Raw genomic sequence first — 17,552 nt, forward strand, 5'->3', positions numbered from 1 at the left:
GGCCTGTTTGTCCACAGAACCATTACTATCTATCCATGTTGTGGTCGAACCAACCAACCTGGATTTATTTACCTTATGTTATGTTGTCAAACTAAAGCTGCCGTGAAGGCTCGGGCTGCTTTAAAACCCCCACAGCTAGCAAGCAAGCAGCAGCATGCCCGTGTGTGTGTGTCCAAAAACGCGAGACATTTTGTGGATCATTCAGGATCATGTTAGGAAATCAAATGATATTATATGCGAACTTACCTAAATCATCCATGGTTGGCACCGGAAATCGTCTCAAGGAGAGAGGGAACCCGGGCTCTGGTGTGTTCTTACTGGGAACACTTGGGCTGACTGGTGGCCGCTTGTTTGGCTCTAGTAAAAGCAAGCAGATCCCAAATCCCACCAGATCTCTGCTCTCCACTGAATGCGGTTTAAGTTTTCAAGTTCCCTACTCTCTCCTCGATGAAACGGATCCGTCATCAGACACACAGCTCGCCCCCATCTGGAGCCTCCAACAAGTTTACACATCATCGTCCAGTCTGTCTGTGATGACTGAGGACGAGGCGACATCTAGCGGCCGTACTGCGCAGCGACATTTCTGGACAAAAACTGGTCCAACTTCAACAAAATGTAGCTCTTTCTAAATCAGTGTTTCTCAAACTTTCACATTTCAAGGTCTCCCCTTAACTAGTCTGACAATGTACAGATGGAACTAAATGGACCCGTAAGGGTTCAATTGGTTCCATTTGTACACTGTCAGAGTTACAGACTTGTAAGAGTCAATTTATACCCCCCCCTGAAGGAACCCATGCATGAGAGTCCCTGGAATCCACTCTGAGAACCACTGTTCTAAATTACACTAAATAACCAGTGTTGGTCAGTAACTAGTTACTAGTAATACATAACATTATTACAAATATCAAAACAGTTTGTTTAAAAGTTCAAGAGAGATTGCTGCTATATTTTACAGCTTATGCAATGCACGTCCTTATTAATTATTATTCCCCCAAAAAATTGATTCAGTTCTAAAAGGAGCTGGCTAAACAGATTGTGTTGTATAGGCCTACATCTTATATGGTAGGTAGGTAGGCCTACATACATGGGGGGGGGAGTATAATAATATGTAATATATTACTCTTGAAGTAATAAGTAATATAATATTACTTTTTTAAGGAGTTATATGTAATCAGTACCAAAGAAGAGTAGGCCTACAAAGAACAAATATTCCAGACGCACCATTGAGAGTTGGGGAGACTAGACTAGTCCAATAGTTTGACAAACTAGCCCATGCTTCTTGGCATGACCAACTGCATGCCATGGTGCTGTGAGCAAACGAGACAAGTTTGAAACAAAGGCATTGTTCAGGAGAAAAAACATCACATGGAGGATTATCAATCATCACCTCCTGACTGACCCACACATGGTTCTCAAAGTGGGGTACGGAGAACTCCCATGTGTCCTTGGGGAGTTCCTCAGTTCCAGGGGGTTCCCCAGCAAAACTAGTTAATTATAACATCAAAATCAGTTTAACCATGTTAACCCTATTTTATACTTTGAAACTATCAAGTTCACAAGTCACAAAACATAATGGTCTTGTAGATCTGCAATTTTTGAACTTTAAAAAATGTAACAGTTCTGGAATAGGCCTAATCTTAAGGGGGTCCGTCCCTGGTAGCCTACAACATTATTATGTTATTAGATGTAGGTCCAAGGCCTACAACATAGGTCTATCAATTGGGGGTCCTTGACATGAAAATGTTTGAGACCTGTGCTTAGTGCTTACCTTCTGTAAAATACCGCACCTGGCCTTTTTATTCACCAGAATGACCACTAGAGGGCAGTGGTGTATTGTGGTCAAGTTATATCTGACATCCAAGTTACACAGTAATGATGTATTTTTCCTCAAGTGGGCCCTGGGGCCTTTTCAGCAAAGCCCTGCTTATATACACACATTCATGGTACAACCATTGTCTTTACTGTCGGCCACTTAACCTTGTTAATCACTTCCTCTCCTAGATTTTGACTGCCAGATCGGGGGATCAAACCAGAACCTTTAAGGGCAAAAGCATGCTCCTCTACCATGTTTTGTGTTACAGGGGAGCTTGACATTGACATCCAATTTTATATTACAAAACTATTTTCTAGTTTTAGCATATAGAATGGAGCCAAAATAATATCAAGGTTAAAAAAATAAAATACGATTGAATACTTTTGAATGTTGTCCTTCCTTCCGTATAGCCTACAACCACAATCTCTCAGGCCCTATCAATCCTCTTCAGCAAAACTCCAACTTATAGCCTACTTTAGTTAGTGGTGAAGAATTAAGACAACAACTCTTGGCATTGTCTATATCTATGAAGAACAATGAAAACTTTCCAGAGCCAAACAGAAACATGGGCAGGAACTATCATAATGGTTCATTAATGATTTCCCCCAAACACCAATTATAGAACAATAAGTGTGTGTGCACCCCAAGGCATGTTGGGAAGCCCTTCGTTCTCAGCCACATTGCTACGCAGCCCCCACCTGAGGGGTGTAACTGTCCCCAGTAACCCATGCACCGTGCAGTCTGACCACACCCCCTTTGCTTCCCAGACCCCAGAGGGGTGGTTGTGGCTCAGGGGTAGAGTTGAAATCTTAGAACAACGGAGGGTTCCCAGTTTGATCCTGGGCTCCCCCAGTGTTAGTATCGAAAAGTCCTTGAGCAAGAGTCTGAACCCCTAGTTGCTCCCGGTGAACCTTGCATGTTTTCCTCTGCCATCGGTGTATGAATGTGCGTGTGAATGGGTGAATGTAATGCAAAATCTCTGTAAAGCGCCTTGGATAAAGGCTCAGCTCAGCTGTTCCAGAGAGTGTGACCTACTCCAGAAAGAAACAACAGCATCAACAAACTGTACACGTATGATGTGAAGGACACTCACAAACACAAGCCGTTACAGCAATGTATAGCATGTATTGGTGTTATTGATTCCATTCACATGCATTTGTATGTTTCTGCTCCAGCATTATACCCGTGGAGCTGGAGAACAGCAGATATGAGCTGTGGAAGAGACAGCTGAGTTGATAGAGCAGAGCTTGAGGTGAGTCCTCTCTCTCCTACAGTATTTTCAACCGTTTCATGATGAAACTTTCATCTTTTTCAAGAGGTTGTGATGTATTGGGGACAGCTCAGGAGACTCAGGAGGAAGAGTGACCGCTTGGGAATTGGAAGGTCTCCCAGCTCCCCCGGGGTTGTCGAGGCGTCCTTAAGCAAGACACATTTAACCACTAACTGCTCCTGATGAGCAGGTTGATGGATTTGACACATTAGAAAGAAATAAGTGTGCGGTGCCTGGTCGGTTTTATAAATTATATTGCTGTTTGTGTTGTACTACAATTTAGGTTCACAGCCTAGCCAACTCCCTGGAGAAACGACACACCATGAGGTGTCTGGCCAGCAGAAGACCTACTGTACAGTACTTTGTTGACCTTTTTGCCAAGATGAACTGTGACCCAGCATCCAAGCAACTCAAATCAATGACGACAATGTCACAATTTATATTGGTGGGTGGTAAACCCCTCCCTTTAATGTAGCTGACCTAAGGATAAATGCACAGACAAGTTCTAATGTGGCTCAGGAGGCAGAGTGGCCGCCTGTGAATGGGAAGGTTCCTGGCTGACTGGGAGCCCTGTGTGCTGACTTTGATTTTTTGATTTGCCTCTATCCCTGGCTCCCCCTGGGTTAGTGTCAAACTAAATCGAAAGTCTAGTCTCAAGCTAGACAACTCCTACATAATCTTTGAATGTCATCTGTCATTTCCGTTCATAAAAACGTATCCCAAAAAAATATATATATAGAATTTCCATTTCTGCTAAGCAGCAAGCTAGGATTAGACTAATATGATTTAGAGTTTATCCACTTTATTCTCGTCCCATTTTTCAGTGCTTCTGAACAGAGTACTGTTAAAATGAAACTTGTGAGCCAACAGTCTGTCCTTGTGCAAGACACTGAACTGAGCAGGTTTGTGCCTTAATGGTTTCCACTGCTGTCGGTGTGTGAAAGTGTGAATGTTTGTGTGAATGAAAGAATGTAGCGCACATTGTAATGATGTCTCATGAAGGCCTTATAGTACAGTAGGTCAAAAGAGTTTAGTCATCTTGATTCTCTCACTGTTCTCATTATCTGGAAGTCTTTGTAGGATTACAAAGGATATACCCTTACCTTTACTCCTTATGTACATTTAAAGTAAATCTTTAGTGAGCAATCGACATTCAAAATTATCTCAAAATGTGTTTTAACACAGTGGTCTCAGTTATTTGTGGCCCCTAAACCATGTTTTGTGTTACAGGGGAGAAGATCTCGGACTGGCAGAGTTTGTGTGAGCGCATGTGGTGCAGAGACAGTAGACTAAATCCCCATGTGCCCCCTCTGCAAAAATAAGTGGCGCTTCATCTCCAAGTCTCGCTGATCAGACACTGTAGACACAGCCATCCTTCTATACAGGTGTTAAATCGAACTCTGAGAGTGTACAAATCTAGCCAAATGGATCCATACACTTCATGAGTTATACATTGATAAACAAGTAACACTCCCTCGAGTAGCGACCGCAGGGAGTACCAGGTAATTTGACTATTCAGACTTACCTAAAGATTTAAAAAATGACAAAAAAGAAACACGTCAACATAAGCATATGAGACATGGTGGGGGCGGACATTAATTGACGATAAATATTGCGTGCAGGCGAGCATAATTGCATGTAAACTTACAAGCAAAGGCTCTTCAAAGCACACGTAAGGAGGAAAATATTTCAGTCTAGCATCAATGATGCTGAAAACAGATAATTAAAGCCTGCACACACTGTAGCTCCCTTTCGCAGATAATAATCATGTACAAGTACAGTTAGTAGAGGAAGTGGATATTACAGGTTATCCTTACCAACGGGAGTCAGAGTCTGCATGTGAATGTACAACACGTGGAATGTTTTGCTTTTTGTGTGGATAGATACACTGCCATAATATTTTCATATTCAGAGTGGAATGTACAGTGGTTTCTTAGAATCAGAATTGTGCTAAATTCACTGTCCTCATAACATTTTGTTCTTATTATATTTCTCTTTTTAAAATTAAAAGGAAGAAAAAAGAAAACATTAACTTTATGACTAATGAGAATCAATTTGTACTGTACCACAGCAACAGCAGGAATACCAAGAGAATGATCATTGGTCTATGACTGTAGTACTAGTGTAGGTAGCCTACAGTTAAGGTCAGGGTGTTAATGTACTATTTCTCCCTTGTGTTCCACTCCGTCAATGGCCATAATCTATTCCCAGAGACTGTTAAAACAGGAGGGATGAGTGCTCATATGTCTAAAGTTGATCCAGGCTCTTATCCCTTGCTGCCCCCTCCAGCCCTTTCCCTCCCAGAAACAATGCTTTACTCTGGGGCTGACATATCAAACTGCCCCCCCTGCAACCTCTTGCCGGGACAACAAGGGATTTGCGCCCTCCTGCCAAGGTCTCTGAATGCTGTTGGTAAGCATGGGCGAGGATCACTTTGAAGCATCCTATTGTATGTGTCTGGAGCAGTAACCCATAGTGTAACCTTACCCTCTTCAAATCATCACTGCACTAAAATAACAACAGGGCTTTGTCTTACTAAAGCCCTCTCTTTAGGAAGCCAAATATTTGATACATGCAGATGCACACCCAAACACAACGGATGCTCATAGAAGGCCTCCATGTTCTGAATGTATCTTCAAGGGACACTAATGTATTCCCTATTCTCCTAAGTGCAGACACTGATGACTGTACATGGAATGTGAAGTATATGGGAGGGCATACCCATGTGTTCTACCACTAAGCCTATTGTTCTAGTATCAGCAGAGAGAGTATCACATTCTCTACACCGTGGTGATCTGCCCCCTTCGCTTCCACCGAACGAAATGTCCCAAACATCAGAGGGATAGATGTGTTTCTACTGCCTACAATTTTCAAAATGTATATATTAGGTGAACATGCAGAAACATAGATATTCTCTATGAAAAAAATGCTTTTGGATTTATTGAACAAGGGGTATCACAAAACATAGTAATCCATTCAGTCTTGGGTGAATGTAGAAAATGATGGTACAAGGCTTTGTCAAAATGCTGTCCATCCTCTTGGCTCGTGGCTGATGGCTTACAGAGAAGCAGCACACGGCAGTAAGGGAGTTGTAGTATATAGAAACAATAGAGATGAGTAAGTTCTAGTCCAGATTGCCTTCAAAGGCAAGGGGCAGGTGTCAAGCCACAGATAGGCTGGATGTGTCTTACTCCTGGTCCTTCTCTTCTCCATGGGTAATGATATGAACCAGGTTCTTGTAATCCAGGTTCCCTGCTACGTCAGGGGGGAAGGCAGCGAACATCTGCTCCATCTAATCAATAACACAGATATTAGAATCGCATTGATCGTGTGAAGAATGCCTCACAAATAATAAATCCAGTGTAGCTGCATGTATCGTCTTTGTGGGGAATTCTTGTTGTATGAGTACTGTAAATTAAGCTGGGGTCATTATTGTATAATTTGGATCGTCTCACACACTGAGCAATCTGGCTTAATTATAAGACATCAATAAGTGATAAATGAACTTACTTCTTCAGGAGTGAATCGGTCTGCTTGTGTCGTCAGCATCTGTGTTACGCTGGACAGAAAAATTGTGATACGTTATATACAGTTGATGATACATTATCACCATTTCAGGCTTATTAGAGCACATCATATTTTGCACTGCAGACAAAGTATACTTTGAATGAGTCAAGCATGTGTGGGAGAAATGTGTCAGGCTACTTACTAGTCCTTCCTAAGCACTCCTTTCCCTTCAGGGTCAAATACTTTGAAAGCATTTAGGATGGTCTCCTCTGGGTCAGCACCTAGATGTGTTCACACATTGTGGAAATGCTGTAAATGTGTTGGAGGTTTCAAACTGAACCATTCTAATTTTCTCCACAGATTTATTTGTCCATTTACCTTTCAGCTTCTCTCCAAACATGGTGAGGAAGACGGTGAAGTTGATTGGGCCAGGGGCCTCTTTCAGCATTTCGTCAATCTCTTCCTGCTTCACATTCAGCCGCCCTGTTATATGAAGCATATGAAACATTTGGAATTCATCAATATCACTTCACTATGCTTGATGACTGTACTTGATGAGTTCTTTTTCCATCTACGGCCAACTCTCCAACAAAAAATAGCAGATCTACAAGCTCACAACGCGTCACGTTGTGAGCTTGTAGATCAGCTATTTTTAGGTGAACCTTCCCCCCAGATTAGGGATGCTGGGTTAAACGTCAAATATAAAGGAAACAGATATTTCACTGTGAGATAGCCTTACCGTACCCAGGTGGAAAGATGTGCATATATGATGTAAGAATCAAAAACATGAACAGTGTAATTGAGGGGTGCCGTGGATGAAAAAAGTTATTTTACAGCGGTGCCTTGAGTCAAAAAAGTTTGAAAAACCCTGCTGTAAAGCATGATTTATTTTTTTGTTGTGTGACGGTGTAAAGATCATTTATCATTTTAGAAATGAACTAGTGAAAATAGCAGATCTACAAGCACACAATGGCGAGGCATTGTGTGCTTGTAGATCGGATGTTTTCACTACTTTTGTGAGACAGCCTTGTGTGATGGAGCAGGGCTTTACTTGGTGAAAAAACATACAAATTTGAAACTTGAGATACGAGGTTTCTGTCCGACAGTGACGATATTTCATATTATATTTCTCATTAGGCCTTTGAGGACTGGTCATTACAACATATATCAACTCACACTTGTAATAGATTCAGTTCAGGTGATATGATCATAACCCACCCAGAGCAGCGAAGGTGTCCCTCAGGTCATTCTTGTCAATGAATCCATCCCGGTTCTGGTCCATGATGGTGAAGGCCTGACGTCAACACACAATAAAACATTCAAGCCACTCATCAGAATGAAAACGTATCAGTTTCACATTCACTGTTCCTCCTCCGAGTTCAATCTTTATAGATGGGTGCATTTTAGTATTTATAACCTGACAGTCCCCGGGGTTTAGACTGGCATTCAGGGTATGGCCAGCAGTTTATCTGAAGCCTAATCACTGATGACATGGCCTGGAGTGTCTGGGCACCAGCCAGCCTCATACTGTCATACCACAGGCCTCAGTGCACTCATACCAGGGACCACACAACAGACAGGTGGGCATATTTGGACAATGAAGAATGAAGATGACAGAATTGTTCCATTATTATGACTTGCATGTGTATTCATCTATCTATACTCTGTGTGTACTGCATGTAAGCCAAAGGGGCAATGATAGATCTGCTGTACCTTCATAAATATAGTTACTGAACAAGAATAATGATGATTTATTAGTGGTATGGTAAAATGCTAAAGAACATCAAGCTGTGAGCTGGATGCCCTTTCTCTCACCTCCTTGAACTCTTGGATCTGGGCCTGCTCAAACATAGAGAACACGTTGGAGTTGGCTCCCTCCGCTGTCCTCTTCTTGGCTTTCTTAGGGGCCTTCAGGTTAAGACAAATAAGATTAAATATGTTAAATAAGTGATATATGTTTATATGAATAAGCTACATTGCACTGTAGATAATGGTTAATTAAACCGCAACTACGTGTATATTGCACCAAGACTACATCATTAGCCTGCCTGTTATATCACTATGTGAGCAAAATAACCACTTAAATGAAATGTACACGAAAAGACACACCGTTATGCCTAATTTATACTAAGTCATATGATGGTGTTGCTCTCAGAATATAACAAGCTATTTGAATCGATGCTGCCATGCGACTATTATTATAAATGAGTCTAGGACGTATTCAAGACACACACAAGGCACACAATTTAGAATCAGTTCAAAATCAGAACAATTCAATTAATTGGTAACGACTGAGGTCTTAGAAGAAACAGCTTACATGTAAAACGACACCTTTTTGCTATTATCATATTGAAACATTAAGTTTACAATAGTTTTTCATTGACTTGGCTAATATAAAAATAGATTCAAATATAAATGTGCAGATAACGTTGAGAATATTTGATGCATTAATGCATCGGTGTTCCAAAAGCATCTTCGAGAGAGGTTTGTCCATTCGGCGACACAAGTACTGTAACAGTAACAGTGACTTACCATGGCTGAGACAGGCAGGGAAATCCGGAGGACAGTGACTCAAGTGAACAATGGGGAGCATCATGATGGCCTTTTGTAGCCCCCCAATCCTCAGCTCTACTGGATGATATTTATAAACCATGCCCTCTTTAGGAAGTGGCAGGTAAATTAGACACACACTTCATACATGATGTGTATACAAACCACAGACAGACATGTAGCCAACTGTAAATACAGCTCTCCCTTGGGGCCAGGATCCCCAGGTTGACATTGGCTCAAAGGCTGGTTTAGAATATCAAGAGTGGCTTGTTACAAGGTTAAAAGACCGTAGTAGTGCTTTAAAAGTCTCCTCCCTCCTGTCTGTCTTTTTTGGACTAGTAGGACTGGTGGTGAAAAAAAAAACAGATTACATCTATACAGGACTGGACACCAAGCCTCCCCACCCAGTAGTTTAACACTGATGGTTTTACTTTGAAACTTAAATAGCCAATGAATTAAATCAGGTAAGGCTTCACATTGTCCTGTCTTTAACAACAATAACATACACCTGTCATGTCCCTGTCCTTTGATTTGAGTCGATATGAGACGTAACACAGCAGTTACCAGCTCATCAAATCTAATTTATTGAGCCGTCAGCGGAAGTGTGTGGCTGCCACTCTCAGTCACATCTCTCACATGCTTATCTGCATGAACGGCATTTACAACTCCCACCTTGTCCCTGGCACTGACATGGAACACTGCAGCACCCTATAAATCTACACACATCCATAATACAGTATCTGGCTTAAAGTCCTGTTCGCAATTTGGTGTTAGGGGAGTTTCTCACCTGAACTGAGTCAGTGGGTCCCTAGACATTAAAAATCACAGAGGTGCTCGTCCGCCATAGTGCCAGGAATGGCGCAATGGCCAAATCAAATATGGCTGCCATCGGCTATGATGAAAATCCAACTTTTCTGTTTCTGGGTGTATTTGCACATGTAATACCTCTATTTGGACTAATTGTGGTGTGGGGAATTCATTTCTGATATTGTTTTGACCATTTTGGGCGATTTGGACCTCAAAAGGTCATGGTCAAGGTCATTTTGCTATTCCGAAGACCGTGGGCCATAACTTGGCCATTGTTAGGAGTAAAAACAGGTGCAGTAGGTCTAAATCAACTAATGCTGACATGTATAATTCATTTCTGACATTGTTTTGACCATTAAGGATCATCTTGTCTTTGAAATATCAATGTCAATGCCATTTTTCAAAAACGATTTTGTTCATTACTTGCACTTTTATAGTATTTTGTGTAAGTTTGTTACTATTTTATAGTAAGTTTGTTTTGTTTATAACAAAAGACATACTAGTGAGAAATACAACAAGTAAGCATCCACATTTAACTTTAAATTGGGGTTTAAAATGGGTGTTTAAATGAGCAAATAAGACTATTTACGAATAAAAGTGACAAATAAAATTACACAACAAAATCACACACACAATTAAATAACAATTTCCCTCAAAGTGCACCATATTGGGATTGTGTGCATGCAAGTTAGTATGAGGTGTTTTTACAGGATTGATTTGGCATTGTTCCATGGCAAAATATGATGCACAGAACTCCATCAGTGTCGAGTGTCTTGCTTCAGACATTAGGAGTGTACTAAAGTCAAAGTGCTCCTTCCATCCATCAGAGCTTGACATTGACTTTTTGAGGCAGTTGTCCTTTGGACAAGTATATTTCCCATTCACTTGTCCGGAGACAAAAGTCACTTGTCCGGATAAAAATGTCATACATTGAAATAATAACAAAAGGACGGCTAATGACCCCCCTTGCTCCCTCCACTCCATAGTATGGGCACTTGTCCCGGACAACAGGACAAGCCTTTATGTCATGCCCTGTTCCATGTTCCATTGGTTCTAGTCTTTCCTCAGGTTCCTTGGCTGTTCAAGCAGGTGGCAAGAAATGCGCTAGAAAGGTGCCTTGTTGGTCTCAGCAGTTGTACTTCTCTGCTACCAATACTGTGTCTTGTTCTGTCAAGGTCTTTGCCTCTCCAAAGTTTGTTAGACATTGTACTCGGTCAGAAGCCATAACTACATGTTTAATCCTCACCTGGCCCATGCAGTCATCTCCTGTCTCCAAGGCATATGTGCCTTGATCACTGTCTTGGCTAGTGGTGCTCCAAGATGAGACTGCTTGATGCAGTGCAAGTGAGTCTCACCAGTGCCATACTGCTGCCAGATCTCCTTCATCCCCAGTGCTTGGAAATATGGGGTGTAGTATAGCAGTAATGTGAAGGAGACAACAACTCTCTGGGGTCCGCTCATAGTTCCGACATCCCATTATTCTGACCATTAGGTTAGTGAAGGTTAGGGATAGGCTTAGTTATAATGGAGGCTGTACATGCACCAGGTGTCAGCCTCCTTAATCCTATTCAAGATGTCTGGGATCTCTTCTCCACTAGCGACATCATCAACAGAGACAACAGAGCTGATAATGGTAAATGGACTGCATTTACAGTATATAGCGCTCTTCTCCAAAGCGCTGTACAATGTATTTCACATTCACCCATTAACACACACATTCACACATACATTCACACCAAGAAACCATGCAAGGTGCTCATCGGGAGCAGTTAGGGGTTCAGTGTCTTGCTTAAGCACACTTCGACAAATAAGCAGGAGGAGACATAAATCGACCCTGGAACCTTCAGATTCCAAGGCAGCCGTTCTACCTACATCGCCACAAGCTTGAATGGCCACCATATTCCGAACACACAGCTGGAGAGCTGTTTGTTCACCTCAGACACCCAGAATGTGTCAAGTTGATGAGGGATGGGTGCGTCTATCGACTCTGTTATCTCTGATGATGATGAGTGGCTCCCTGCAAAAGGGGCTGGAGATGAAGAGATCCCAAAGATTGAACTAGATTGAGGAGGCTGTCACCAAGCTGCTGGTACATGTGGAGTCAACTGGCCCTATTATAACTAAACCTACCCATAACCCTAACCTAATGGAGGGAATAATGGGTCGCCAGGATTATGAGTGGACCCCAGAGAGTTGTCGTAGTGATACTTCCAAGCACTGGGGATTAAGTAGATCTGGTAGCAGTATGGCACTAGGTGTGCAGCGGCACATGCTTCTACAGCATCAAGCAGTCTCTCATCTTGGAGCACCACTAGCCAAGACAGTGATCAGGGGACATATGCCTTGGAAACTGGAGATGACTGCATGGGCCAGGTGGGGACTAAGCATGCAGCTATGGCTTCTGACCGAATACAATATCTAACAAACTTTGGAGAGGCAAAGACCTTGACAGAACAAGACAGCATTGGTAGCAGAGAAGTACAACTGCTGCCTGAGACCAACAAGGCACCTTTCTAGTGCATGTCTTGCCACCTGCTTGCAACAGCCAAGGAACCTGAGGAAAGACTAGAACCAATGGAACATGGACGGATGCAAGGAACACTTCGACTCTCGAGGATATGGCTGCCTTGCTGAATACATCCTGTAAAAACACATCATACTAACTTGGATGCACACAATCCCAATATGGTGCACTTTGGAAATTGTTATTTAATTTTGTGTGTGCTTTTGTTGTGTGATTTTATTTGTCACTTTTATTCGTAAATAGTCTTATTTGCTCATTTAAACACCCATTTAAAACCCCCCTTTAAAGTTAAATGTGGATGTTTACTTGTTGTATTTCCCACTAGTATGTCTTTTGTTATAAACAAAACAAACTTACTATAAAATAGTAACAAACTTACAAAAAATACTATAAAAGTGCAAGTAATGAACAAAATCGTTTTTAGAAAATGGCATTGACATTGATATTTCAAAGACAAGATGATCCTTAATGGTCAAAACAATGTCAGAAATGAATTATACATGTCAGCATTAGTTGATTTAGACCTACTGCACCTGTTTTTACTCCTAACAATGGCCAAGTTATGGCCCACGGTCTTCGGAATAGCAAAATGACCTTGACCATGACCTTTTGAGGTCCAAATTGCCCAAAATGGTCAAAACAATATCAGAAATGAATTCCCCACACCACAATTAGTCCAAATAGAGGTATTACATGTGCATATACACCCAGAAACAGAAAAGTTGGATTTTCATCATAGCCGATGGCAGCCATATTTGATTTGGCCATTGCGCCATTCCTGGCACTATGGCGGACGAGCACCTCTGTGATTTTTCATGTCTAGGGACCCACTGACTCAGTTCAGGTGAGAAACTCCCCTAACACCAAATTGCGAACAGGACTTTAAGCCAGATACTGGATCACCACCTGTATGCCTCAAGTTATAAGCTGTCACAGAGGATCAGTGCTAGTATGTACAATTAACCAGATTCAATTGATGCCTGTCAGTTGATAACTACCATCACAAACACAAATAGAAATTCTGGTACTTATGACTACTAGTAAGACCGGACGCCTCAGGGCAACATGCAACCTCGCCGTGCCAATTCTTGGCCATCTGGCCAGTGATGTATATCGGACGAGTTACCCATATATGGAGATCCATGTACTGTATATGGAGATATACTGTGAGAGCCCAAACATGCTTACTCAGTTATTCGTTATGGGAAAGTCCTATGACGTCTGAGTCCTATGACGACATCTGACATCATACCCTTTTATGCCCATACATGGAGATCCCTGTCTGTAGAACCAGCCACACAGATATGGGCTGTCTTGGCCATATTTGGATTCTGTTAGTGTGGTATGTGGCCGATGTGGCCTCCATATATGGGCATTCCCATATGCATGCCTGACTGGCAAAATATGTTGTCTTGAGGTTGTTTTTGTTTTTTTTGATCTACAAGTTCACAATGCATCACATTGAGATCTTTTAGATCGGCTATTTTTGGTTAAGAAGTTGCGCTTATGAGATGTTGGCAGCAATACAGTAGGAGTGACACCGCTGACCCTGTGAACATCACCTTATAAATGTGTCAATTTAAACTACACCATTCACACGTCCTCCAGTATGGCAGTTTCTCCCTGGGTAGAGAAAAGTGGTAGACTGTGAAACTATTGACTGTCACAGGGGCCTTACATGTGCAGTCTAAAAAAAGAGTGTCACTGAAAGCCTCTCCTCACTTACTCCAGCATGTCATCATCCTCCCTCAGAGTGTCACATAGAGTTAATGGACTACGAGCAGATCACACATTTCCTGACATTGTGCGCACAAGATCAGTGTGGGCCTTGTTATCATCTCCATACCCAGTGTGGTGCTGCACAGTACCAGTGAAGATTCGATTCATAGCATGGGCCCATTTATCTGGCCATGACCAAAAGAAGATGCTGTGCCTTGGGACAGCTGCCTCTTTCACTTCCTTCATTTTAAGCCTGACTGATGCTTATATGACAGTGTCGCGCACCAAAAGTAGCAGAACTACAAGCTCACAATATGTTGCCTCCGTGACGCATTGTGGACTTGCAGATCGTCTGTGTTCAGCAAGTGACGCACTCATACGATGAAGCATAAATGAACCAATAGATGCTCAGTTTGGGCGAGATGCAGGCCTGTCACAATCATTAAATAATCGCACTTGCAATTATTTTGCATAACCGTCAGAATAATTTCCATTCATCTGCATAATCTGTTGAAAAATTATGATAAATATTCAAAAAGCTGATCTACTAGCTCAGCTTGTAGATCAGCTATTTACACCATTTTTGAAAGTATAAAAGTACTAGAAGTTTGCGGCCCTTCGGGCCGCAAAAGTCTAGAGTTCAGGCCGCTGTGCGGCCTTCACCGCCATGTTGCGGCAGTGTGGTGTGTGTAATGGCCAAATATGGGTAATTCTTTTTTTGAGAAAAAAAAAGTTGTTTGAGAAAAAAAAAGTTGTTTGAGAAAAAAAACGTTTTTTGAAAAAAAAAAAAGTTTTTTGAAAAAAAAAAAAGTTTTTTGAAAAAAAAAAAGTTTTTTGAAAAAAAAAAAGTTTTTTGAAAAAAAAAATTTGAAAAAAATTTTTTTTGGGGAAAAAAAAAACGCTTGCGCACACACACACGCGCACGCACACACACACCCCCCTCTGTTGTAATTCGATACTCTACTCTGCTCAGCTCCTCTCCCCCCTCCCTCCCCCTCCCTCCCTCTGTAACTTGATACCCTGATGATCATTTTGAGGTTTCAGCACTGGCCAGAATGTTCAGAATACTATGTCAGGACTGGCTGCTCTGCGTGAGGCGAGATGTTGTTAAATTGAAATAAATGCGGTTCAAAGAGTGGCATGTTTAAAATGTGGACAGTTGTACATTTTCACGTTTGTTCGACATGGTGGCTATGTTTGTGAGAGGTGTTTGTGAGAATATGTAGCTAAACATTCTGGTTTAGGTTTGCCACCAATTGCTCCAGTATAGATGCTTGATTAAAAGGATATTTTAAATAGTAGTTTTAAGATTGATCAAAACTACCTTAAATGTTTAGTTTAGGCCATTTTAGAAATAATTGGAATGCATGTGCAAATAAAAAACCTAATACTTCCTCAATATGAGCATCAAAACAATATTTTAAATGTTTTATTTGCACGTGCATTCTATAGGGCTGGACCAAATGACATCAACCTGCGACAGGCATTGTCCCCCTTAAGTCAAAGATGAAACGTTTCTAAAATAAATAACAGCCTATTTATTGAAATATATATTTGTTTAATTAGACATTTTGGTTATACTGTAGAAGACAATTATGTATTAAGGCTTATTAGCCAGGGATCCTTTATAAAATATGGCCTGTTTTGTCCATAGTACGTTATCCAATTAGATTTTTGGCTACCAGTCATTGTCAGTCATTTATTTCTATAAAGGCCTCTCCATACTTCGACCGAAATGTTCGGTGAGTTGTGTTTTCCGACGTGCAAATTTCCGAACTCTCGTTCGGTCCAATGCTTTTCAGAAGTCCCGAGGGATATAATTTGATGGTAGAAAAGGACCTTTTGACCAAAAACGGCGGTTTCGGTCTAAGTATGGAGAGGCCTTAAGATTGTCATATCTGCTCTGTGCAATCTTTGAGAAACTTAAATCTCCCATTCCAATGTTCAATGTCAAAAACACAATTAAATTGTTAATCGCAATCATTGGAATGATCAATCATAAGGCCTGTCACAATTATTACATAATCGTCTAATCACAATTATTTGACATAATCACAATTATTGTCATAATCGTTACCATGTTTAAAAAAGGTTAATATATTTTCAAACATTTTCAAAAAAAGGGGAAATAACAGATCTACACGCTCACAATGCGGTGTGAGCTTGTAGATCGGCTATTTCCACTATCAATATTTAAGTATAAAGTTGTCAAATATGTCAGTAATCTCTTTGTATTTGGGTTATGTGTCATATCTGCCATGTGCAACTTCAAAGCCTAAAAGGCAAACAAAAATGTAACTGTCAACAACAAAAACAATTAAATAAATCGTTAATCGCAATTATTTGTGTGACAATTAATCGTCATGTAAAATGTCATAATCGTGACAGCCCTATAGTGGCCCTATGCAGGCTGATGTCCACAGACTGGCTGCTCATTGCTACACTGGAGGTGGTCATTCATTGGATGACAGCTGAGATCAGACAGACATCTATAAATAGACTAACAAAACCAGCACCATTTCAACGAACATGAATCAGTCATCGTACTGGCAGCCTTTTCTGTAGCACAGGGGTCTTCAACGTTTTAAGGCCAAGGACCCCTTAGCTGAGAGGAAGATAAATCAGGGACCCCCACAATATATTGTATAAACATTGTGTTGCAGATTTTCACAGATTTCGTATTATGTGATTCATAGACTTGTTTGACAGCACCATCATCAGTCTACAGTATGTTCGATTTGTGTTTTTCAGACATTTAACCACTTAATCCCTACACCAAACCTATTTGCCAAAAATAGCCGATCTACAAGCTCTCAACGACTCGCGCTTTGGCTAAAGTTCTCCTCAAAATAGGGATGCGAGGGTTCAAGTTCTTAATTTAAAAAAATTATCCTATCACAAAGATTTTGGCAGCCACACATGTAGTAAATCTGAGGACACCCTAGGGGTACCAGACCCCCCCCCCCGTTGAAGACCCCTGCTGTAGAGAAAGAACACCCCTTTGTCCTCCTTCAAAAACAGGATATAATGGCTTAGTGCGAAAAGGTTTCCTTTTCCTAATACATTTAATTCAATCGTGATACTCTGCATTTGAGCCACAGACCACCATTTGATGAGATTTAGCCTCTCAGACCCAAGACTTTTATTTTATTGTCGCTGGATAAAATTTTGTCCACGATTCCATGCTGTATTGATGTTGGTACCATAGGAGACACAACAGGCCAACATTGATCAAAATAACATTTTTTTACATTCTCCAATTGTGTAGACTTGTCAATTACATAATTTTAACTCTTGAGAGCGTAAAATCAAATTTGGTTTCATTTTACACTCAGAGTTATTAGATCATCTTAAATATCTAA

General features: G+C 41.1%; 2 protein-coding genes across 3 annotated transcripts in view; both read right to left on the reverse strand.

Moving 5' to 3' along the window:
* Window positions 1-441, reverse strand: part of LOC308287855 (paxillin-like) — a 51,775-nt gene extending 51,334 nt beyond the window's left edge. Inside the window, exon 1 of the mRNA XM_080729161.1 lies at window positions 247-441. Within this exon, the coding sequence (XP_080585287.1) occupies window positions 247-259 (13 nt within the window). The 5' untranslated portion in view covers window positions 260-441. The remainder of the gene's footprint in view (window positions 1-246) is intronic.
* A 5,829-nt stretch (window positions 442-6,270) lies between these two features.
* On the reverse strand, window positions 6,271-8,495 carry LOC308287858 (myosin regulatory light chain 2, ventricular/cardiac muscle isoform; the record flags this gene model as incomplete). Of its 2 annotated transcripts, XM_080729170.1 has the most annotated exons (6): window positions 8,406-8,495; window positions 7,809-7,884; window positions 6,969-7,073; window positions 6,793-6,871; window positions 6,594-6,642; window positions 6,271-6,375 (listed from the first exon to the last, which is right to left on the reverse strand). In XM_080729170.1, the coding sequence occupies exons 1-6, from the start codon at window positions 8,439-8,441 to the stop codon at window positions 6,271-6,273; spliced, it is 450 nt and encodes a 149-aa protein (XP_080585296.1). In that variant the 5' UTR covers window positions 8,442-8,495. The 2 variants fall into 2 exon arrangements, with proteins under 2 accessions (XP_080585296.1, XP_080585297.1); XM_080729171.1 differs by lacking the exon at window positions 7,809-7,884 and having other exon boundaries at window positions 8,375-8,492.
* Between the last annotated feature and the right edge of the window lie 9,057 nt (window positions 8,496-17,552).

Source organism: Nannobrachium achirus (assembly GCF_963921795.1).
Source record: "Nannobrachium achirus genome assembly, chromosome: 6".
Taxonomy (NCBI): domain Eukaryota; kingdom Metazoa; phylum Chordata; class Actinopteri; order Myctophiformes; family Myctophidae; genus Nannobrachium; species Nannobrachium achirus.